This window comes from Trichosurus vulpecula, chromosome 7 (genome assembly GCF_011100635.1).
Source record: "Trichosurus vulpecula isolate mTriVul1 chromosome 7, mTriVul1.pri, whole genome shotgun sequence".
Taxonomy (NCBI): domain Eukaryota; kingdom Metazoa; phylum Chordata; class Mammalia; order Diprotodontia; family Phalangeridae; genus Trichosurus; species Trichosurus vulpecula.
The window spans coordinates 28,968,750-28,993,199 of NC_050579.1; the positions used below are offsets into that span (position 1 = coordinate 28,968,750).

Sequence of the window (24,450 nt, forward strand, 5' to 3'; positions counted from 1 at the left end):
TGTAGCTGTAGTGCCCTATATATGTCCTTTTCTCCCCTGAGGAATAGATCTTCTTAGCAATATTAATTCCTTATAAATTCTCGATGTCAGAATTTTATCTGATATATTATTACTTTTTATCACACAAAATCTTTCCTCGTTGAATAAAGTCCATTGGTTTTTGTTTCTATTTATTTTCTATTTGTTAATATATTTTTCCCTTCCACGGTTGAGAGAAATGCCTCTTCCTTTTTTTTCTAGTTTCTTGTTGTCATTTAAAATATTTAGATCATTTATCTAAATATAGTTAGAGCTTTTGGTAATATATGATGTGAGGTATTAACCACCACCCCACTTTTTGCCATCCACTATCCAGTCTGACTGATGGTTTTCTGTATCTTTCTTTTTACCCAGTTATTTTTTTTACATCTCTTTCTGCCTTCTATCATGCCTGGCTATTTTTTTTTAACAAAAGTTTTAGAGCTCATATTGCTTCTGGAAGAAAAGGAAAATTAAAAAGAAATAAGAATCCATCATCTTAACTCTCCCTGCTTATGAAGGAGCAGAAACCTAATGGTTCTGGTTCTACTGTCAAATCAGAAAGAAAATCAGGACCATCCAGTACTCATATGAATAATTTCACACATGGCTACATCTGTTTTAAAGGAAAGTTAGATTAAATTTGGTATGCAGTAACACTCCCTTTTTCTCATACTGGGCAAATTGGGGATTTTATATCAGTGAATTTTCTGGATAACTGAAGCGTACCCCTTTAAATACCAAAACTTTTCATTTATTCTTTTTTTTTGGTAGAAATCTTTCAAAGGTGGATTGATTACACACTTCCTCCCTTCTTAAAAAGAATATTCTAGATACAATTTAATCTTTACTTAGTTACTCAGGACCATCATTGTTATTATTTCTTTTTTATTATGAACTCAATAAATATCCATACACATGAACATTTCATTCTACAAAGACAGGAAAAGGAAAGTAGTATATGAAATGGAACTTCTATTATATACAATTTTGAAAAGTATATATTACTTCTAATATACTTGTATTCAGTCTGTCCTGCTTATCTGTGTCCCCTTCTGAGCTTTTTCTGCTCTCTAATGTAATTTTTCTTAATGTTTTGTTGACACTTTTATCTTTCTTCTCTTTTTTAGTTTTGCATCATTGTCACTACCCATTCACTCCTCCAACTCCCCTCACAAATAAAAGTCCTCCGTTGTAACAAATATAGTCAAGCAAAAGAAATTCACAAATTAACCATGTCTGAAAATGTTTGCCTGATCCCTAACCTCTAGTTAATCACCTCTGTCAAGAGGTGGGAACCATGCATCATCATCAATTCTTATGTTGCTGTGGTTTGTCATCTAACTGGTCAGAGTTCCTTTATATTCTCATCGTCATCATCACTGTATAAATTGTTCCTCTGGCTGTGATAATTTTACTCTGAATCAGTGCAGACAAGTCTTCTGAGATTTTTCCAAATCCCATCCCATTCATCATTTTTTACAGTTCAGTGAAATTCATGACATTTCATATTCTAAATTTTGTTCTAATTCTAAAATTTGTTCAGCCAACCCCCAGGAAATGAGCCTTTGTTTTGTTTTTTGCTTCAACAAAAACTGCTGCTCCAAATATTTTTATATATATGAGCCGTTTCCCTCTATTTTTGACCTCTTTAGAATATTTTTAGGACCATTACTCATAGAATCATAGCTCTAGAGCTGGAAGGGATACCAGAGGCCAACTAGTTCAACCCCTTCATCTTACCAGAGAGAAAACTGAGTCCCAGGGAAATGAAGGGATTGGGTGACTCTTTACCAAGCTTCCCAAGAGCCAAGATCTCATCACCTTTTCCCCCAGTGCAGATCACAACCCACCTGAGGGGACACCTTCACAAGCTGTCGTTTGGAATTTATGTTGAAGTATTGTAGGTGTGTGTGTGTGTGTGTGTGTGTGTGTGTGTGTGTGTGTGAGAGAGAGAGAGAGAGAGAGAGAGAGAGAGAGAGAGAGAGAGAGAGAGAAAGAGAGACAGAAAGAGAGAGAGAGAGAGAGAGAGAGAGAGAGAGAGAGATATCCCTCTGCTGAAGTGCTCCAGTGCCTTACCGTGTTGTAAAGCTGACCCTGGGATCTTGAGGATCATGTCAGCAGAAAGGATGTTTCCAGAAAGGTTTTCCCAAAAGAGCTGGGGCCTTAGCTTTGGAGAAAGTCTTATCACCTTTGCCACTAACAGCACCCTGTGAAGATGTACACTCAGGTAGGTTGTGATCCCTGTTGGGGGAGAAGGTACCACCAGATGAGGTCTTGGACCCTGGGAAGTTTTCCAGAAACAATGTCTGGCTGTGACAGGTTTGGGTTTTCCTGTGGTTCCCACAGTGGTACGCTGCTGTGATGTCTCGCTGCTGCTGTCAATGTTCCCTCTTCTGGTAGCATGTCCTCACCCTCTGATTTATTGCTTCAAGCATCTTGTGGGGTTTGGAAACCAGATCCCAAGTCTGTTAGAATTGCAAGAGGAGAAAAGATGTCTCTGAGGATCTGAGGGGCTCCCCTTTGAGTGGATTCAAGTCGAGCTGTGTGCCAGGCACTGTGCTAAGTTCCAGTGATACAAACAAAAGCAAAAATCACTCTCTGCTCTCAAGGAGCCTACAGTCTAATGGGAGAATGCATGAGCTTTTGTGTAAGGACTTTCCATGATGTGTTTTTACTGCTCCAGGGTCGTTCGTGTTTGTTTCCAAGCTCCCTGCTATGTGCTAGATCACTGAGACTGTCAGACAAGGGACTTCCAGATTCGTGATTTGTTAACTATATCGTGCTGCTGTCTTGTTATAGCTAAAAAGTACAGCAGGCTAATGTGTATACCACGGAAGAAGAATGAATTAGATCATGAATAGATTTTGGTTCATACTTTTATTATGAAGTTTGAAATAGTCATCTCTTTGAGAGCAGTAATGGTATGTTGGCATTTACCCTTGGGTGAACGCCACCCCCTTTTCTCTCCCCACCTTGCTGCACCCTCCTTCCCTGCCCCCATCTGTGCATTGAGCCTCTCCTTGACCTTCCGGAAGCCTTCCTCCAGTGCTTTTAGCCCTAAAAGGCTGTCTTTTGGTCATCCTTCCCTTTGCTCTGGGCCTGATCCAGCTGTATACTTTGCCAGTCATGCATAGATCTTGATATTTTTTGACACTTCTCAAATGCACATCACCACGGGTAACATGCTGCCTCTGCTGATGCAGAGCTCATATTTTCTCTTTGCCTTTTGGGATTGTAGGGAGCTGTGATTCATAGCCATATCATCTGACCAGGAGAATATTAGATGGGCATCTGAAGTAGGGAGCAGCTTGGGATCACCAAAAACACTAGGCACTTTTCCAAGAGAGATCTAGCCCTGTCTCCTCCTCCTGTTTCATTTTGGACCCAACTCACTGTCAGTCTGTCAGCAGGAGACACAGCATGCTCATTGGAGGGTGAGCTCTTTGAGAGCAGGGGCTGTATCCTCAGCACTTGGCACAATGCCTGGCACATAGTAGGCACTTAATAAATGCTTGATTTGACCTGGCTCATATCCTTGGGCAGTGAGGTGGTACAGGGGATAGAGTACCAGGCCTGGAGTCTGGAAGACCTGGGTTTAAACCTGGCCTCAGACAGTTACTAGCTGTGTGACCCTGGGCAAGTCATTTAGCTTGTTTACCTTAGTTTCCTCAACTGTAAAATGGGATAATAATAGCACCTACTTCCCAGGGTTGTTGTGATGATCAGGTGAGATAGTGTATGTAAAGCACTTAGCATCGTTCCTGGAACATAGCAAGCTCTTAACAAATATTAGCTTTTGTTATTAAATTATTATTATTAAATATTTTCGTATTTCTCAGGCCCTTGTGTGAAGGCATGGCCTGCTGTAAAAAGAATCACCTGCAAAGTCCTTCCAGTTTCTCTGTTTGTATCCAGGATCCCTTTAATGTGTACACCAACTGTCCTTATAAAGATTCAATGGAGAGGAGAGAGCAGGCAAATGGGTCGATATTGGCTTTTACTTGAACTGAACTTTCAACTGTTTTTGGTAAAAGCGTTATTCATTTTCTTGTCTGTTCTTGTGGAAATTTCCACCGTCTCAGATATCTTGAAAATTAATACCCAAATGCTTTTAAAATTGTGTCACCTGCAGCACAGATTCCTTCTGGGTCGCTATGGTCAAGACCAAACGTCTGCTCTTCCAGGCTTCATGTTGTGAAGTTCCTACCGGCTCCGCCTTCCATAGTGTGGCAGAGTCCAAATATGGCAGCTCCATTCTCGTCAATAATCAGAATAGAACGAGAGTAGAAATGTGGATAGATCCTTTCTTTTTCATCTGTTCCCTTCCAGCTTAATCCACGCGTCCTTAGCTGGCTGTCACATCAAACCCTTCACAGGATTTTTTCCTCCAACTGCTTTTCATGGTTTCTCAAAGTAATTATACCTCATAATCTTCTGTCATCCTCCTCAATGTTTTGCATGATCTTAAAGAAAATGTTCTTAAACACTTTTTAAAATGGTTCCTACAAAACCCTTTTTGGTGTGTTTGGACAGTTTAATGTCTACTCCATATCTGGCTAATTCTTCCATTACTCTGTTGGGTGAATTTTAAGTCTCTCCCTTTTGAATACATGTTCTAGCTCTTTGGTTTGAGCTCTGAAGGCTTTGGTTTCTTCTGGCAGTTTCTCCCTATCATAACTCAGACTTGTGGTTTGGTAATCTGACTGATTTTAGCATTTAGCAAAGATGCATCGGAGGTCTGTAAGAGTAATGGATGACTTAGGGGAGTAGATTGCTCTGAACTGCCCCTCTGGGCCACTCACTGAAACACTTTGTTTCCCTGGCAAGTCCTCAAGAGATTGACCTGCCTATGAAGGCTGAAAAAAAAGGAGATAGAAATTTTGTTGACTGGGAGTTCTACTGAGGGATTGGCGCCCTTATTAGTAAGGCAATGATGTCGTGTGGTTGTTACTTCTCTATCCTTCTCAATTAGAGATCGATTCCCAACTCTATGGTAAGCTCCTTGAGGTCAGAGACTGTAGGCATTTTTTTCCATGTCTACCATAACCACAAGCTTAGTGCTAAGTGCTGGGGACATGATCCTGGCAATTCATTTTCTATAAGGGGAGAGTCTCGTGTGCGCATGTGCACGCGCACACACACACACACACACACACCCCTAAAATAAAAATCATCATAAGAGCATAAGAAGCACAAGTGACACATGAAGTCTGGGGATCAGGGAAAGCTTCATTTGAGCTGGGTGTCTCAAGATGCACAGGGTCCCAACAGGCAGAGACAAGGGAGGCTTCAGAATGAATAATGGGCCCAAAGACACAGAGACAGGAGAATAATGTTACATAAAGAGAACAGCCCCAAGTCCAGTGTGGTTGGATTGTGGGCCATGTAGAGGAGATTAATGTTAAGGATGACTAGAAATATAGTTAACTAGAAGTCTGCTGCAAAGCTGTAGCCAGGTTAAGCAAATTAAATTTTATTGAGGAGTCAGTGAGAAGCTACTGAAAGATTTTGAGCAAAGGAGTAGCATGATTAGGCCTCTGTATAAGGAATGTTGGTATGGGGTGGATTGAGGGGAGAAGAGCAGTGATCCAGAAGAAGATAAAGCGGGGCTGTACAAGGGGTAGCAGTAAGAGGAAAAGGCCCCGTGTGAGACTTGGCGGAAATAGAATCAGAAGAATTTCATTATTTACTTCTTGACTAATATGATAAGCTCCATGTCGATTAACCTTGACAATAGATGCCTTTAAAGGAGATCATCTCCCTTTTAGTCTTTCTTTTCAAACTAATCAAACAGCTATGAAGTGCATCCTTTATTACACTGCAGATGCAAAGATAGATATGGCGCAGACCCTCCTGTCAAAGAGGAAAAGGCGTGTCTACAAATCATCCGAGGGAGAGGGAAGTGAGAGCAGAGGAGAGGAGGCCCTGGCAATGTTGGAGAAAATCTGAGAAGGGGAAGGTCACTTTCAAAGGTTCAGGGAAAATGTTATGGAGAAAGAGGTGATAGAATGAAGCCTTGAAGAAAAGAAAAGGACAACTCTCTGGAGACAGAGATTAGGAGGAGGCCATTCTAAGCACGGGCAGCGGCAAAATGAGTACAGGGCACAAGGAAGAGCAAGCTCCTTGAGGCCAGGGACTGGTTTTCTTTTTGCTTTGTACTCCCAGCACATGGCACGGTGCCTTGCATATGGCAGGGGCTTAATAAATGCTTGTTGGAGAGAGTGACCCAGTTTGGCAAGGACATGGCCCACCTGAAGATGAATTGTATAATTGTATAAGAAGAAGCCATGAAGCAGTTTGAACAGGGGAGTGGCATGATCAGAACATGGAAGGACTATAGCAACAGAGTGAAGGACAGATTGGCACAGGGATAAACTTGAATCAGGAAGATCAGCCAGGAGACCATTGCAATAACCTAGAGACAAGGGCCTGATACAGTTGGAGTAAATGTAAGATATGTCATGGAGATAGACTCAACAGACCTTGGCAGCTGATTGGATGTGTTGAATGAGGAAGAAGGAAGGGTCAAAGTTAGATCAGAGCTTTTGAGCCAGGATGACTGATAGAATGGTGATGCCCTCAGTACCATGATAGATCCCTGGACTCTTGGTCTTTAACAGAAATAAAGGAAGTGGGGAATGATCAGGTATTTTAATTAAAATGATTTAGTCTTGGACACATTGACTTTAAGGTGCTGGCAGGACATCCACACAGAGAGAATATGGTCATAAGATCTCAGGGAGCTGGAATAGACTTCAGAGGTCTTTGGACCCAACCCTCTCATTTTACAGATGAAGAAACGAGACACTGAAAGATTAAGTGATTTGTCTAGGATCACTCACCTGAAAAGCATCTGTGGCAAGATTTGAAGCCAAGTGTTCCTTACTCCAAGTCTGGGCCCTATGCACTGTTACATGCTGCCTCTCCAATGGACAAATAGAAAAAAAAATCAGAAATGCTGGAGAAGGTCAGGGGTCGAAATAAAATTTGAGAGTCACCTGCATAAAGACGATCATTTCACTCAAGGGAGTAGTTGGGACCCTTCAAAGGAACAAGTATAGAAAGGGAAGACCAAGAACAGAACATTAAGGGTGGATAGGGTGCTTGTTTTTAATTCAAGGAGGATGGAGATCCAGCAAAAGAGAGAAGCAGTGATCATAGGGCAGAATGATGAGCACCCAGAGAAATGGGTTTTTCAGTCTTCATCTCTAATCGCAGATCTGCTTCTCAGACCGGAAGGGTTTACTTGGTTAATGAGAGTTGTCTCCATGATTGTTTCAGCAGGAGTGATTGAGATTTCACTCATTCAATGAGCCACCAAATTAGTGATCCCTGAACTGCCCTATCCTGTGGTCTTTCCTCAGTCCTCATCCTGCGTGACCTCTCTGCTGTACTTGGCACCGTTGATCACCCTCTTTTCCTAGAGCTCTCTCCTCCCTGAGTTTTCATGACACTGCTTTTTGCCTGGTTCTCCTTCTTTCTGTGTGATCACTCCTCAGTCTCCATTCTGGATCAGCCCTCTTCTCTCTCTCTCTCTCTCTCTCTCTCTCTCTCTCTCTCTCTCTCTCTCTCTCTCTCTCTCTTTGTCTCTCTCTCCCTCTCTCTCTGTCTCTCTCTCCCTCTCTCTCTTCCCCCCTTTCTCCTTCTCCCTCTCCCTCTCCCTCTCTGCAATCTAATCAACTGACATGGATTTAATTGTCATATCTATGCAGATGACTCACCCATCTATATATCCAGTCCTATCACCAACTAACTACCTATTAGACATTCCATTCAGGATGTTCTGGAGACATTTCCCACTTGCTCCATGCAGAGCATAGCTCATTTTCATCCTATCTGTCACATTGCCCAAACCTCCCACTCAATCACAGTTGCTTACGTCTATCAAAGCTATCAGCATCTCATGAGCCTGCCAGGTTCAGAGCCTCAGTGTAATTCACTGAGCCAGACAGTTGCCAAATCTTGCCATTTCTACTGCCACACTTTCTGTTCACTTCCACAGCTCCCACCAATTTTAGATCTTCATCCCTTGTTGCCTAGACTGTTACCACACTTAGTGACCCATGTAAAGCATGCTGCCGTCCTTAAAATACCATCCGGAATAAATGTGCCTTTAAAGGGAAGGAGTCTTCTCACCTGATCTCAATCCCCAGCAGTTGTACACAGTATACTTAGTAAATGCTCATTGAATCTAAGTGCATTTTTTCCTTCAAGGAAAGAAACACTTAACAAGCAGAACTTCCCCCAGTTGGACCAGATTGCCTCGGGAGATATTGGGTGGCCTCTCACTAGAGGCACTAGAGGGTGGGATGGATGACAGTTGGGGATATTGTAGGGGGTATTCTTGGTTCAGGCATGTAGGTGCTGGACTAGATGGCCTCTGGGGTCCTTCCCTGCTCTGATTCTGAGAAGAGCTGTCTGGGCGGCCTCTGTCAATCCAAAGGCGGAGGCTTCCAAGGAAGCACCTTGGGGATATTTCCTCATTTTTGCTGCAGGATATTTTTCTTGGTAGTGTTCAGTCCCTGACTGACATGACATCCCATCTGATTTCTCTTGTCTCTAAACCACTGTTGTTCTTCTTGTCCTTCCTGTCCATTCATTACAGGCTATTTTAACACAAATTTTATCGCTATCTTTTGTTTTCACTTTACCTACATTTCCCATTATCTTATACTCTTATCCTCTCCCAGAGAACTATCCTTTATAAGAAGTATTGGTTTTTAACAAGTAAGAAAAAAGTTCAGGAAAAGTAACCAGCATATCAGAAAAGTCTGACGTTACATGCATGTTCCACACCCTTGGTTCCCTCCCTCTGCCAAGAAAGGAGGGAGGAACATTTGATTTCTTCTTTAGGGCCAGCCGAGGTCATTCCAATTTTGCAGCATTTAGTTTTCTTTGTTTTATTGTAGTTGTCTTTCCGTCTGACTTGTTGTAGCTGTGTAGATTATTTTCCTGGTTTTGATTACTCGACTGCATAAATTCATGTATCTTCCTTTCCCGTGCTTTTCTGGATTCATCACAGTCATCGGGACTGTCCAAAGTAGAACTCGTTACCTTTCCCCCAAATGTTCCCTTCTTCTGAACTTCGCTCTTCCTACAGAGGACATGACCAGCCTCTTCGTAATACAGGTTTGCAGGCCTGGTGCCATCCTTGACTCCTCACCCTTAGCCCACACGTCCAGTCTGTTGTCACATCTTGTCCCCTTCTTCTCATTCACATAGCTACCACCCTCATTTAGGGCCTCCGCCTTCTGAAATCGGGCTCCCTGCCTCTCAAGGCTGTCTCCACTCTGGTCTAGAGGCTGCGAAATTGATTTGGTCTGACCATGACATTCCATGGTTTACTGACCATGTCAGTAAACCCTTCTATCTCCCTATTCCTTCTAGTCTTTCTAGTCTTTTCTAGTCTGGTCATTTACTCCCTTTGGGTACTTTGAAATCCAGCTACACCAGCCTCCTCGAGGCTCTTTGCACGACAATTCACATCTGTGTGATAATGTAATGTTGTATACACATAAAGATACATAAAATCAGAGAGTCAGTTGGCAGAAGCAACTGGTTCAATACAATTTGTTCTCCGGCATTTTTGTGTCTGTTAATCTTCCCATTTAGATTTAGTACTTTGAAGGCATAGGCCACATCCTCTATATCAAGGGTTCTTTGACTGGGGGTCATGAACTTAAAATATATATTACTAAGCATTTTATTATTGTTAAATTGGTATTAATATCAATTAAGTATTCAATTTAGTTCATTATTATTAAATATATCTGGTTACTATATTTCAAAATAATTGCATTCCTTTTATAATCCTATGTATTTTATTTAATGCATTTAAAACCTATTCTGAGAAGGGGTCAATGAGCTCATAGACCAGACTGTGTGCCAAAGCAAGGGGGTACAGGTAGGGGGCCCATGACACCCCCCCCCCCACCTTCCTTCACACTCGGCAGTGTTCTGTCATTAGGTTACTAAGCTACTTGATAAAATTCCATAGTCCTGGCCCTGCTGTGGGTGCGAAGGGAAGTCATTGTGTTGGGCCGGGGCAGGACGGAAACATCCAATTAGCAGAAACCAGCCATCTCTGGATCTTCCAATTGGCTCTGACTTTTCTGCATTAGGTAATGATTGCCCAAAGAAATGTATCTACAGAAATCTAGCAGGAGGAAGGGAACCTGCAGTTTTATATTTGCAGCAGGATAACCTGGGGTTTTCATTAGCAACCTTACCTATTGTGTTTTGATTCTCTAGGTGAAAGTAAAATGTCAACACATTATGTGCAGATGTTTTTACTTGTTACATTTTTCCTGTTTCTAGAAGTTTGAGTCACTCATTTCACTTTTTGACAGGCCCTGTGATTTCATCAGTGTAGGGAGCTTCTGGGGAGAAAGGCCCTTTCTCTGCAACTGGTAATCTTAATGGAGGTGCCTGGAGCATTGAGAGGTTAGCAGAGTCACACGGTCAGTGTGTGTCAGAGATGGGACTTCAACCCAGAAGTTCTGACACAGAGAGTTCTCTTTCCACCAGGCCAAGGGTTCTCCAATTTATTGGTCTCAGGACCCCGAAGGGCTTTTGTTTATGTGGGTTAGCTCTATCAACAATTATGATATTAGAAAATAAAATGGATGTATTTTGAAAATATGGATTTATACATTTTTAAAAGACTAATAATAAACCCATTATATAGCAACATAAAATGTTTATGAAAAATAACTATATTTTCCAAAGCAAAAAAAATTGAGTTGCATCGTTTTACATATTTTTGCAAATCTCTTTAGCGTATAGCTTAACAGAAGGCAGCTGGATTCTCACATCTGTTTCTGCATTTGGTCTGTTGAGATATACTGTTTTGGTTGAATATATGAAGAAAATCTGGCCTCATACAGCTATGTGGTTGGAAAAGGGAGGAGTATTTTAGCAGGTAGATAGCAATATCATTATGAAAACAGCTTTGACCAAGTGATCTCCCTGAAAAGGGCTCAGGGACCATCAGGGGTTCGCAAACCACGCTTTCAGAGCCACTACACTCTTTGCCTATCAGCCCATAACAAAAAAAAACAGCCCACAGATGACTAGTTCAGTGTCTTCTTTCTCCATAGCTCAGTAAACAGCCATTTGTCTTTGGTTTTGAATGTTCCAAACAAACATTCGTCCGTGTTCTGTTGTTTTCAGGGTAGAGAGATCGACAGACCAAGTCATCAAACCAGTCAATGTGGCAGCACTATCAAAGTGGGTTGGGAAGATACCCCCTGATGTCTTACAGGACATGGCAGTGATTGCTCCCATGCTGGCCAAGCTCGGGTACGACCCACATGCCAATCCACCCAGTTACGGAAAGCCGGACCCCAAAATTCTTGAAAACACCAGAAGGGTAAGTGAGACTTGAAGAGTTTTCTGAGAGGTTCTGTCTTAATGTGGGCCTTGGAATTCTTCCCTGTTATATTTTGTAAAACCATAAGTTTATCTTGACCAGAATATTACATTTGTAGAATGACATCTTACAGGAGACCTCTTATTTCGTTTGGAGGCTAATTCTTCTGGGTCTCTGAACCCTTAAGAACTTTCCCAAGAGTCTGCCTTCCATCACTCCATGGCTGCATCTTGTCAGACATCTGGAGAGGCTGTATGCCCCAAGAAGTTTGGTAAAGAAAAAACCTGCAGTGACCTTTGTCCAGCTTCTGGCAGGGGGGCTCACTCTGAAGGCAATGAGGTTAGTGTCCTGTCTGATGCATCGGCAGTTCGCATAAACACCCGGGATGTGAGTGACATGTTGTGGAGCAACCTTCTCAAGTGCGGCCGCTGCCTTAATTCAGCTACCCACTTAGCTGAAACAAGATTTCCCAGCAGGCAAAGAACTGGTGGTTGCAGGAGTATAAGACACTCATATCAACACCTGGCGAGAGGGGGATGTCTATAAACTGCAATCCCACTCCCCTTTCTTTTACTGATTCATATTCATGTCTTCCCAAAAAAATACTCTCAGCTTTTTTCTAGGTAGTTAGGTGGTGCAGTGGTTAGAGCGCTGGGCTTGGAGTTGAGAAGACTTGAATTCAAATGCAGACTCAGACATTTACTAGTTTCTGTGCAACCTTGGGAAAGTCACTGAACCTCTGTTTGCCTCAGTTTCCTTATCTGTAAAATGGGGATAATAATAGCACCTACCTCCCCAAGGGCGGTTGTGAGGATCAAAAGAAAGGACATTTACCAGGTACTTAGCGCAGTGCCTGGCACATAATAGGGACTATATAAATGTTGGCTACCATTGGTTAGCTAGCTACCATTTCCTACTTTAGGAAGGAGACAGTAGTTCCCGGGGTAGAGCAGTGAGTGGGATTTAGCTGGATACCCCAGAGGTTGATTTTAGCTCAGATCCATTTTTTACATAATGGAATTTCAAATGAAAAAAAAAAAACCAAAAGTAACCACGACAGTCTAGGTCTGCCAAAGTTCTGCTTAATAAAATATTCAAGACCCTTGGTTTTGATATTGTTTTCTTCCATATGCATGTCAGCATCTTGCCTTTCCTCATGCTGTCGTTTCTCTTTGTTCCCCTTCCTTCCGATTGCTTCCTTTTAACCAACAAATGCATTTCCATTCTGAGAGGTTAACTCTGGTGCTTGGCAGGAATGCCTTTCTCAGACTTGTTGCTCTGATTTCACTTTCTCATTATAACCTCAGGATGAAGGGGACATTCTGATTCCATTTTCCTCTTTCATGTCATCTCTTTTGTAATAAAGAAAGATCTTCTATTCACCCTCCTCCATGTACCCAAGTCAGCCATTGTCTGCCAATCTCTGGAAATAGAGATGGCTCAAACTCGTGGGAGAGAGTGAAGGAGTGGCATGTGGAAGGGCTTTCTTTAATATGTGAAAGACACAGTATGATAATTTATTGCAACTGTCTAGCCCCCAAGCCTTGTGAATGTCAGGAAAATTGGTAATTTGTAGTTTTCTCCTTTGCACCATAACCAAGTTAGCATTTTGTGAACCTAGGTTCGTGTGCAAATGGTATTTTGAGGTTCCCCAAGCAGTCGACATTGCATTTTTCCTACATTCCCCTGAACAGAGAAAAGCAAGTCCCAGTGTTCTTGGCTTCCTTGGGAACAACCCTGTGGTTTGACTCCATGTGACGGTGGCATTCGCTTCAATCGTGCCTCGTGGCTTTGGAAAGGGTTTCAGAATGCAGAAGCATAGTGCAGACAAAGAGGTTTTCTCTCTCGCACTGTGGCTGGCCATGACAGATATGTCATAAAATGTTCCAGGGAAAGAAACAAGGGGCTGTGTGCTGGCCAGCTCTTTCTTGTCCTTGGTGGGGCCTCCTTGGCTCTCCTGATTCTGAGCTCCCCCCATATTGAGACACTGGCAGGCATGCCTCAGAAAGTACTGCAGGGATTCATGCGGCCACATGTGAAAGCAAGGCGCCCGAGGAGTGCTGCCTTCAGAAGGGGCAGGAGGAACAGTTCTGCTCACTCCTGGTGCATCAGGGGCAGCAGGCCTTGAGACCCACTCTTTGAACAGTGAGCCTGGAAGTGGAGCTGTCTGAGTCAGCGCATTGTTTTTGGAAACCTCAGCTGTCTTGGACCAGAGTTTTGAATACACCACCATGTGCTTCATGGCTGCCCATCTTCCCATGGCATATTGGAATTGAAATCCATGTTTTCTCCTGAGGACTTTAGAATCTTACAATTGTGGTACATTAGAAATAAACAGCCCTTAGATCCAGCAACTGGGAAATGTCCCCACGTCCTCCTTATTGCTTAATCATTACGCCCTGACAGAAGATCGTGACAGAAGTGGTTACTTCCATTAAATATGACTCATCTCTTTGTTGGATGTACTGAAAATGTGGTGAGTCTTGGGCTAACCCCTCATTTTCTCTGGGCTTTTTGGTTTTCATTTTTGAAGAGCTTTCAAATTCACCCAGTCTGAGAAGAGGACTTGAGCTCTTCTCTGGATTGTGAAATCTTTCCCAGGTGTGCTAAACAAGGGCAAAGAATAGTTTACAAGGAACAAACAGTGGTTGTGTCAGAAAGAGTGTTAGCCCTATCCTAGTTACAGTAACCTGAGGGTTTTGACTTTGACACTCTCTCTGTCCAGGATGTTCGGGCTTGGAAGCATGTACTACTTGTAAGAATCCTGAATAAGAGGTGTGTGTTTGTTTCTCTAACACATTTACAGAGAAGGAATCTTTGGGAAATGCTGGAGTTGAAAAATTGGCTATTTCTCGACATATCTCACCTTCCTCTCTTTAGCATCAGCCCCTTGAATCTTTAGTGACAAATGTGCTGAGAGCTTGCTGTGTGGCTAGCACCATCCTGGTGCTGTGGATGCTGCAGTGGTGACTTCAGGGAATTCAGCTTAGTTGAGAACATAAAACACACACATGAGAAGTTAGCAAACCACACAAGGCAAGCATATAATTGAATTATTGGGCCTGATTCTCCTTTTGTAAGATCAATGAAGTTTAAGCACAGACGTAGTCATATCAGGTCAGACCCATGATCTACATACAAGCCAAGACCCTCTTACCAACGGAGGCCCCAAGGGAAGTGTTTGCTGTAGGGTTAGCCTCTCTAGCAATAAGCTTTCTTTGTCTTTGGTCTCAGCCCATGAGTGTGAAGGTCTGGGAAACTGCCAGAGTGGAAACTCCCTCTACTTGTGTAGGACTCATCGAATTAGAAATAAGTTATACAGCTAGTTATGTGTTAAAGGCTGAACTTGAACCCAGGCCAGCCAGCCCACTATCCACAGTGTCAGTCAGCTGGCTCTTACAGACCACTTATAGGGTATCCTAAAAGTCTTACCACAGTTTCAAGCTTTAATAACTTTAGTGCATCAAACTGCATCAAGGCTTTTTGGGGCTCCCTGTACATCCCAGCTTCTCTCTAGAACCACTGAGGCTTTGTCATTCCTAAGTTTGTCCAGATGCTCAAAGGTAGTTGTATTTCCTACCATTAATGCCTAGCTAATAAGATTGTAGAGCTTTAGAGAGAACCTTAGAAACCTTCCAATGCAGTCCCTTCATTTTGCAGAGAAGGAAATGGAGGCTGCAGGAGGTTAGTGACTTGGCCAAGACCACATAGACAAATTGAAGACCAGCTTCTGTAACTCACTGGGCCTGCCTCAGTGATAAGGAGCTCACTGTGTGCCTGACAGCTTCCTTTTATTTGGTCTAGGTTTCCAAGGGGCCCTTTGTCCTCGGATTTCTGGCATGCTCATTTTTAATAGATTTTGATCATTTCCTCCCCTTAGCCTACATTAAATTCAACAAACACACCTGCTGTTGTCCCTTGGTAGGCCCCAAGGTCCTCTCCCCTTCCTGATTCAGGCCCTTCTAGAAGCAGAGAGAGAGAGACCAGTTGCAGCAGCTGTTCATCCCCCATCATTCTCCTTAGAGCTTTTCTAATCGTGGATGCCTTTGGAGGGCAAGCAAGTGGTGGATGGGACTGAGTTCTAATTCACTCTATTTTCCTTTGGAATTTTAAAAGAGGAGAACATCATTGAAACAGCATCCCAGAAACCCTGATATGTGAGCATCACAACACACCAAGCTAATTCAGCCCAGTGTGGTTCTTCACATTACTCAAAGAGGCTGCTATAAAGAGAACAACTGATCTCAGGTCCCTTTACATAATCTTCCTCTAATAGAGTTAAAAGACAACTGAGCATACAACTTTTCCAAGAACACCTCTATTGTGTAAATAAAGTGACTGCCAAATCCCAGCCAGGACAAGTTTATTTATTACAGGATTCAGGATACCATGGAGGCATCAGTGTAGCCCTTGTGATGAGACTGAAAGGGAGAAGACGATGTCTACGTTTATTTAGTTTAAAGCCCTGCATGGAGGCTCTGATTTAATCCTAGACAGTCTTTGCTTTCATTTAGCCTTAGCAAACACCATTAGTCAGTGCTTGGCTTCTCTGTTGCTGTAGGTCATTTGGGCTCTGGTGGAAGAAAACTGAAAATTGGTCAATGATTATAGAATAGAATCTATCACTGTGGTGAAGTCCCTTCATAGTGGGCCAGTGGCATTTTAAGGTCCAGTCTGAACAGGGCCCACTGTTGGTTTACAAATTCAGTAGAAATCCATTTGACTGGGATTTTTTGCAGAAATATGTGCTGGAGCAGCAAACAGACCTGTGTATAAGGTTTTCTGAATGATTAATTTTGATGCGATATTGGGAGATGGATGGGATGAATTTATCCAAATGCCCCAGTCCCCCTTCATCTTTACTGCAAGAAAGGAAGGTCCCTTGGTAACCTGGTTCTCTGCTGCTTACCCTATGTCAGCAGTGTGTGGGCTAGCTGCAGTATGGTGTCCCATCTATAAATGTATCCCCAGGATTTTCTTTGGTACCTGCTCAGGATGGAATGAATTAACAGACCAGGTCTTATTTTTCTCATTTTGCTTCTTTTGGCTTCCTTTTATTGAAGGAAGAACATTCTCTGCGGAGACTTTGACTGGAGGTTTTGGAACGGGAGGGATGTGGAAAAATACTGAAATTGGAAGGTCCCCCCGACTTTTTACTGGTGGATCTTGCATGGTGAACTTGGCCAGCGACTCCTTCCTTTGAGGGGCCTAATTTTTATTGGCAGAATCAAGGGAGAAAATGATGGAAGTGTCCTGTGTTCATGCCTCCAGGCCTAAATTTACCACCAGGTGATTAGAGAAGGAATACTTCCTTATCTTCCTCATGGGATCTGAGTATTTTTATATTCGTAGCACTTTAAAGAAGGATTTTACTCTTTCAGTCAACATCCTGGTCTTTGGGATCCTTGTTGGAGTTGTGAGGACCTGGTGGGGCTACTTCTTTAAAAAGAGCTCCTTGGGCCCTGTGTGGATTATCTCAGGCCATGGCCTTTCAGCATAAATAGGAACTTCAGTTGAATGATTTTAAACACGCTAACTGTCAATGTTTACCTTTGACAAAAAGAAAGAGGTGTGATTTCAGCTCTGGTGGGCCCTTCAGCAGTAGTCCCAGCTGGGCCCAATTCACTCTCCTCCAGAGGTCAGTGTGGGCTACAAACCTCTTGCCCACTGTGAATGCTTGGGAGCAGCAAAGACTCCTGAGGAGGCTTCACCATCTTTGTACATTAGGCTCAAGCATCCTCTTCACTAGGCTTAGGAGATGATGTCACTGAGACCAGGGCATGACACAGGGGTCCTAGGCCAGCCAGCTTCCCTCGGCTGTCTGGGCCCTGACTGTACTTAGCCCGGTCATTAATCTCATCAGGGCAACTCATCCCCTTTCCAAAAGCAGTTGGGAGCCTCTGCTCTGCAGACCAAGGATCAAACAGTGGTGCTTTCAAGTAGGAAGCACATTCCTTTACTTTGCTTTTCAGAACAAAGTTTTGATGGAGATTACTTTTTTTTCCTAATAGAGCTTTAAAAAAATAGATGTTTTCCAAAAGCCAGAAAAAGAAGTCCTATGTTGGCCAACTCCACTCCAGTTTGGCTTTTTTTGTGGCAGACCCTTGGCGTGTGCCATCCTGTCTCAGTGAGGAGTTGTGCGGATGTCTTCCATTCTGGATCCAGCAGACATGATGGTGAACCTCTTGCCTGCCCTTTGACTAGGAGCCATTCTTCAGCTGAGAATTGGTTTTTTTCTTCCCTTAAAAGCAAACAGGTCAATGTGCCTGCTTCCTTGTTCCTTATTGAATTCTTTTATTCTTGCAGTGAAAGAGAGTCCTGGATCTGGAATGAGGGATGGGGCTGGGATCAGTCACTCAGGACTGTTCAGCCTGGGTAACTTTGAATACATCGTCTTAACTTCTCCATTCCATCTTCTCACACATGAATTGGTCCCAACCCTAAGCAAAGTTGTGAAGAAGGTGGGTTATCACTGGTGTGTCCCAAGCCATCTCTCATTACCTTCACTTACCCACACCATCCCTCTTTGCACGGCCAGTGCCCTAGAGCTCCTGACTCTCTCTGTTCTCAGCAAAGTATCTGGCATGAGCCATTTATAACTTGATGAGACAGAGTATGTTGTTGTGTTCTTTTGGTGGAATTTGCATCTTAAATCTGATCTCTCATTATAGAAAATGACTTTGATCCTCTACCGAAACTCTTAGAAGTCACGTAGTCCTCACGCTGCCATTTCTCAGATGAGAAAACTGAGGTGCAGAGCAAGAAATGACTTGTTCTTCATGGTTGCTCAGATAGTTAGTGGCAGAAAAGAGACTAGAACTCAGGCCAGCTGTCTGCCTGCTCAGTGATTTTCCCTAAAAACAAGCTACAATTTGTGCCTCATAGTAAAGCCAGCCTGGATCAGACATGACACCAGCTGCTTTGCAAGGCCTCTACCTCCCCGCTCTTGAGAGTGCTTTGCTTTCCAGATGCTGAATTACCTCAGGAAGGTATGTTATTTGTTTAGTTTTAATTACCTTCTCACCTTCATCCCCAGAAGAAAAACACAAAAAGCAAACATGAAACACCTTAGAATCCACAATTTCGGATGTCAGAATTTAAGAGTATTTTCCAGGAAACTGTAAGATAGAGAGGAAAGCCGCTGCTTTAAACTTGGTTATCCGGTGCCTGGAATTTGGTGGCTATTTGGGGTTTGCATAAATTAATAATAATTGTGCTTGTGAATTCATAAAAGCTTTAGAAGAGACCAAGAAGAGGTCCAACTGACACATCACAGCCTGAAGAAAACACTCTGTGTTCTGCCCATGTCATTTCTGTAGGTTTCAATTGTCAAAAAGCAGACAATCTGTTCAACATCTCAAGAGAACTCCCAACAGTAGTTGGGAGCCTCAGTCAAGCCTGCATTCCTCCTCTCAGTGGGACGGCAGTCGAATGCCTCTTGATTGGACAGCTCGCTGATCGACTCAGCCAGGCCTTCCATGCCCCTTTGTAAAGCTAACTGGGGTGGACCTTAGAGAGAATCCTGTCCAGCCTTCCCACTTCACAGATGACCTTGGGAAGGTGCATTCCACTCGGCTGACTCTGTCAGCTGTATTAGCTCAGGCAAGTCTAGAGAACCTCTTTGGCCTTCAGGTTGCTAATCTGCAAAATGAAGAGGTTGGATTAGACGATCTTTTTTCTAGGCTCTGATAATCTCTTGATCTTTGTTTGAACGTGCCCCCTCTCTCTACAGTCTGGACTAGTGGTGTCAAACTCAACTCAAAATAAAACTGTACATAAAGATTCCTGGGGGCCACATATTGACTTAGAAAACCACACATGTTTACACATTTGTTTTTGTATATTAATACATCAACACATTAAAATCTGATAGGAACAACATTTTCATCTGGTTTGGAGCCACATTCGGGGTGTTGTGGGCCACATGTGGCCTGCTCACTTCATGCTGGATACCTCTGGTCTAGACTATGCATGTTTTTTGTTGAATAGCTGGATGAATGAAGAAAAATCCTTATAATCTAAGATTTCTCTTAAATTAGTAACCACCATTCCATGAATGCTGACAATGTCAATTAAACTACCCCCTTTTATGATGTAAAATAATGTACACATTCTGTACAATGTCATTCCTGCCATAATGAGCTATAATCCTCATTAACTTGAACTAGTGGCTAAATGGTCTCCTAGTCTGTCAATTACCTCTAATTAGATTTTCCCATTTGCACAATCATGTAATTACCAGTGCTTGCTGTAGACAGTTTAAGGCATGTTTTGACTTCAGGTTCCCTGTCCAGATCTTGCCCCCCACAACAGACTCCAGTTTCCATATGTTTACATTTCTTTTAACTCTCCGTTTCATTTGAAAACACTTCTGAGTAGAGAGAAGAGGACAGACCTGCAGCTGTAACTCCGTGCTGTATGTTATCCACCTGTATGGGACAGCAACTTCAACCAAAATTTAAAACTCAGAGACTTCTCGAGTAGAAAGTAGAAATAAATTTTATTACAATCCCGAGGGAAAGGGCAGTCTCCCAACCCACAGACAATGGGTAGGGAGAAGCAGCACCCAGAGGGCAGAACCCAGCTATATACTCCTAACACAAACAACCCCCGCCCCACCACTGACCTTTTAACTCTCATTGGTGGAGTTCAGGCTCACAATCTAAACAGAAATCTACTACCCCAGGTAAGAGGAATGAGGAAACACTAATTTAGCCAATACCAACTCTTAAAAACACTTTTATCCTTATTTGGTGAGGCTCGTGCTAAGGCGGGTCAGGCTGCTCCAAGTTTCGGATTCCTACAGGTCAAGGACACCTATACCTTCAGCTCTGTGGAAACAAAACCCTTCCCCCCATCTCTTAACACACCCAAGAGTTACTTTAGTGTCTGGAAAATGGTCCATTAGTTGACATGAAAAAGAAATGTGATAATCTGCCACTATTGTAGTCAGGGGTCTAGTCAGTAATTCTACCACTGATGTCTTTATCATCACATAGATTATAGAAGAAGTCTAGGCTACATCAGCAGCAGATGCCTGTTTCTAAGTTAGTAGCTACATTTTCTTCTCTAGAGATGTTTCCAGGCAAAGGATAACTGCAGTTTTCCTAGGAGAAAAGTCAACAATTACTGAGCAATCATGGGGTGCATACAATAGTTAATTTATGTCTCCAGTGAGTAAGTTTGTCTTTTTCTTCCATCTGGGGGCCTCCTTTGTTTACTCTATGATAAAAGCCAGCCCTTTGGAGAACATTCTGGATGAGTTTCCACAAGAGAACCCTGCTCCTAGTAGGGGGTCAGAAAGGAAGTTGGCTGCTTGTAACATTGGCCATCATGGCCCCAGAGCTCTAGAACTGGAAGGGATCCCAGAGACCATTGAGTCCCAAAAGGTCTTCACCTTTTTTGTGGGCAGACTGGCAAAGCCTATGGATTCTTTCTCAGAAGAATGTTTTTAAATGCAGAAAATAAAATACATAGGGTTACTAAGAAAACCAAATTATGTTGAAATAGAGTTGTCAAAATGTATATTTTTTAAAAACAAGTTCATGCGCCCCAGGTTAAGAACCCCAATCTAGTCCAACTCTTCATTTTATAGAGGAGGAAACTAAGGCCCAGAGAGAGGCCAAGTGTTAACTCCAGAGCCAGTGTTATTTCTACTGTTGTCCTGCCCCTCTCTTCAAGGGGTGATCTGAAGAGGAAGGGCTCAGCTCTGCTGTTGAGGGCCGGGTGACAGTGGGAATACTTCTTAACTTTACTGACCCTTAGTTTCCTTACCTACCAAAATAGTTCTTAAAGGAACATGCACTTTTTGTATCTACTGCGCAGGTATCTTACCCAGAGTTCACTGGGAAATTGCCCAAGGTGGGAGCTACCTGGGGGTGTGGTTTTGACCATGAAACATCACTTAGTCAACCATCGGTCAGGGCTGGCTGAAGATATCCAGGTTGCTTCCATCAAATGTCTTGTTAGACAAGATGAATGTAAGGGAGTATACATATGACTATGTTTAGGATACATATCAGGAAGGTCAGTAAGTAGTAAATATTGTTATGTCCTAGTGCACAGCCAATTAGCAATACACAGGGAGTCCAAACTAATAAATTCTGTAGATGCAGCTGGCCACAGTATCAGGAGGAGAGATAAGTGTTCTGCTAAGGCATGCTGCCCTTGAACTGGAGAGAATCTGCTAGCGCCAATGCTTTCAAGCTAGGGAGAGATGTGATTTTAGAACTGGGCTCCAGGCACAGGCACCCAAGCAGAGGCTGAGGAAAAACGTGATGTTAGAATTAGGGTCCAAGAACAAGCACCCCAGCACCCCATCACTGGTAGCAGTAGCCTTCAGCTATTTCCCACCCTAGAATCTAACCTCACCTCAGTCACCCCAGGCCACCCTCCTCTAGTCACCCCAGACTACTGGACCACCCCTCAATCCCTCCCACAATCTTTCCGCATATGTCTCATCTTGCCTCCATGAAGGCACTCAGATTCAATCTAGCTAGCTAAGCTCAGATTCAATTTAGCTCAGCTCAGATTCACTCTGGCCCGTTGGCATTAGCGGCACAAATGATCAGGCTCCTTAAGAGTCAACCTGATAAGGTTTGGGGTTGAGGGGTGCTGAAGACCCCAAAATGCCGACATGCCGGGTCCTGTCAAATGAATTTGACTCAAGCCTTCTCAGCCAAGGAAAAACAAAATTCATTAAAGATTCACCACATTGGGTAGACTCTTAGGGAGCCCGAACATTTGTGATGCTAATGCCAACGGGCCAGATTAATCTGAGTTGAGCTAGATTGTGTCTGAGCGCATCCATGGAGGCAAGATGAAACTTATACGGCCAGACGATGGAAGGCTAGGCTAGGCTAGGCTATTTGGGCATGAAAAGCCAGATCAAGTGGGAAGATTCAGGGTGGGATTCAAGGAGGTTCCCACAGTCTAAACCCCATCGAACCCAATATGGCAAATCCTTAGTAAACTTTGTTTTTCCTTGGCTGAGAAGGCTGGAGTCGAATTCATTTGGCAGGACTCAGCATGTCAGTGTTTTGGGGTCTCAAGCACCTCTTAACCCCAAACCTCATCAAAAGTGCCTTACAATGGGAGTCTAGAGGCTGGGGTATAATGGAAAAAGGGCCAGACACTGAGTCAGGAAATTTGGGTTCTAGCCCAGGCTCTGCCACTGACCATTGCTGTGGCATTTAGTCACCTGTGGTCTCTCAGCCTTGGTATTCTTCTCCTTAAGAAGAGTGACACTAGAAGGGTCTCTTAAGACCTTTCCAGCTCTGACAGTCTACTGTGGTTATTCGATTCCATAGCACCCGATTGTTATTGTTGTATTGTTCTTTTGAGTCTGGTTGTGTAAGTTAACTTTTCTTTAGGCATAGATAACTGAGAGTACACAAATTAGCAGATAATTAACCTGGTTCTTCTTCTGTAAAAATAGTTCTTTATTAATATGACAACACAGATTATTTATGTTTGGGTGCAGCTGCAGACATACTTGAAACTCTCCAGTAATATGCATGGCTGGTGCTAAAGGCGTGATGAGTATTGGAAGGAATTTTCTCACCTTAAACCAGACAGCCATTCCTGGGGAAGCACTTGCTGGCATAGAATTAAAATGTCTCAAAAGACAAACTTGACCTAAGGATTTTTACTGGCTAGCTGGCAGAGTGAGACTGTGAATGTGATTCACAAAAGAACTAAAATAGCCTCAGGCCATGGATTGTCTCATAAAAGAGCTCTGACCCCTCTCTTCAAAGGGAAGAGACTACGTAGCAGCTGTGGTTGGTTCAGCAAAGAACCAGCAGGTGACTAGGGCAGGGAAAACAGCCAGGCAGATGACCACCAGTCACTTACAGCTCTGTTCAGATATGGCCAGACCAGCATTCAACATCCTTGCTTCCGAGGCAAAGAAGTGTTCAAGCTGGAATGCAGATCTAGGACTATGAATCCTCCAGGCTACATATGTTCTCTCCAAGGAATTTGTGGCAGAATCTGTCAGTCAGAAAGCCTTTATTAAGGACCTGCTGTGTGTCAGACACTGTGCTGAACACTGGGAATACAAAGAAGGGTGAAAGGCTCTCAAGGAGCCCCCAGTTTCATGGGGGAGATAACAGGGAAACAACTACACACAAACAAGATCTGGGATCAGTTGGAGAGAATCAGCAGCGGGAAGGCATCAGCATTGCTTCATACTGAAGTTGGGACTTCAGCCGAGAAAGGAAGGAGGGCAGAGAGTTACGGGTATGGGAGAAAGCAGTGTAAATGCCTGGACTCAGGAGATGGAGGCTCTGATTCAAGACCAGCAATGAGGCCAGTGTCATTGGGGAGGGGCAGGGTGTAAGGTCTAAGAAGACCTGAAAAGTAGGAAAGGGCCATTGGACAGAGGGCATTAAAAACCAAGCAGAAGATTTGAGATTTGATCTTGTAGGCAATCAGTGGAGCTGACTGAACAGGTGAGTGGCAACACACTTGGGCTTTCGCGTGCTTCTGTGTGTCTGAGAGGAATTTTCTTTGTTACTTACCCTGCTATTCTATTTTAATTAAATATCTAGCTTTGAGTTGATTTGCTCTCTGTTTTTGTCTGGTAAAAGAGAAATATTGGTGAAAGCTTGTGAGCTGTCATTTTGAGTGTAGCTTTCAGTGACTCATGCTTGAGGGAAAACATGGACAACATTAATCTCTAACAGCTAAAGAGAAAGAAGGGGTATAGAGATTAGAACAAAATGTAAAGACATGCAAATTCCTAGACACAGACTGGTAACTTTTTCATTAAAATTCTATCAATCACTATTTAATTTTTTTCTATTTTAAAGAAACTTATTTTTTTCTTTTACTTACGTGATTATAGACCACATAGCCTAATAGATAGAGAGCTGGACTTGGGGTCAAGAAGAGCCAGATGTATACTAGCTAGCGGTGTAACCATGGACAAGTTACATAGCCATCAGGGCCCCAACTCTCTGAGGCCACAAAGTGCAGTCCGCACTGGTAGAGGAAATATCCTCAGTGGAAGCTCTCAATGCTCACGAAATCACAAACCCCAAAAAAGCGTTACTATC

The 24,450-nt window shown here is 43.1% G+C and overlaps 1 protein-coding gene across 2 annotated transcripts in view; it reads left to right on the forward strand.

Annotated features, from left to right (window-relative positions):
- TPST1 (tyrosylprotein sulfotransferase 1) overlaps positions 1–24,450 on the forward strand; it is a 118,042-nt gene that overhangs the window by 62,700 nt on the left and 30,892 nt on the right. For both annotated transcript variants that reach the window (XM_036765860.1, XM_036765861.1), the window contains one exon: positions 11,194–11,392. In XM_036765860.1, the coding sequence (XP_036621755.1) occupies positions 11,194–11,392 (199 nt within the window). The remainder of the gene's footprint in view (positions 1–11,193; positions 11,393–24,450) is intronic.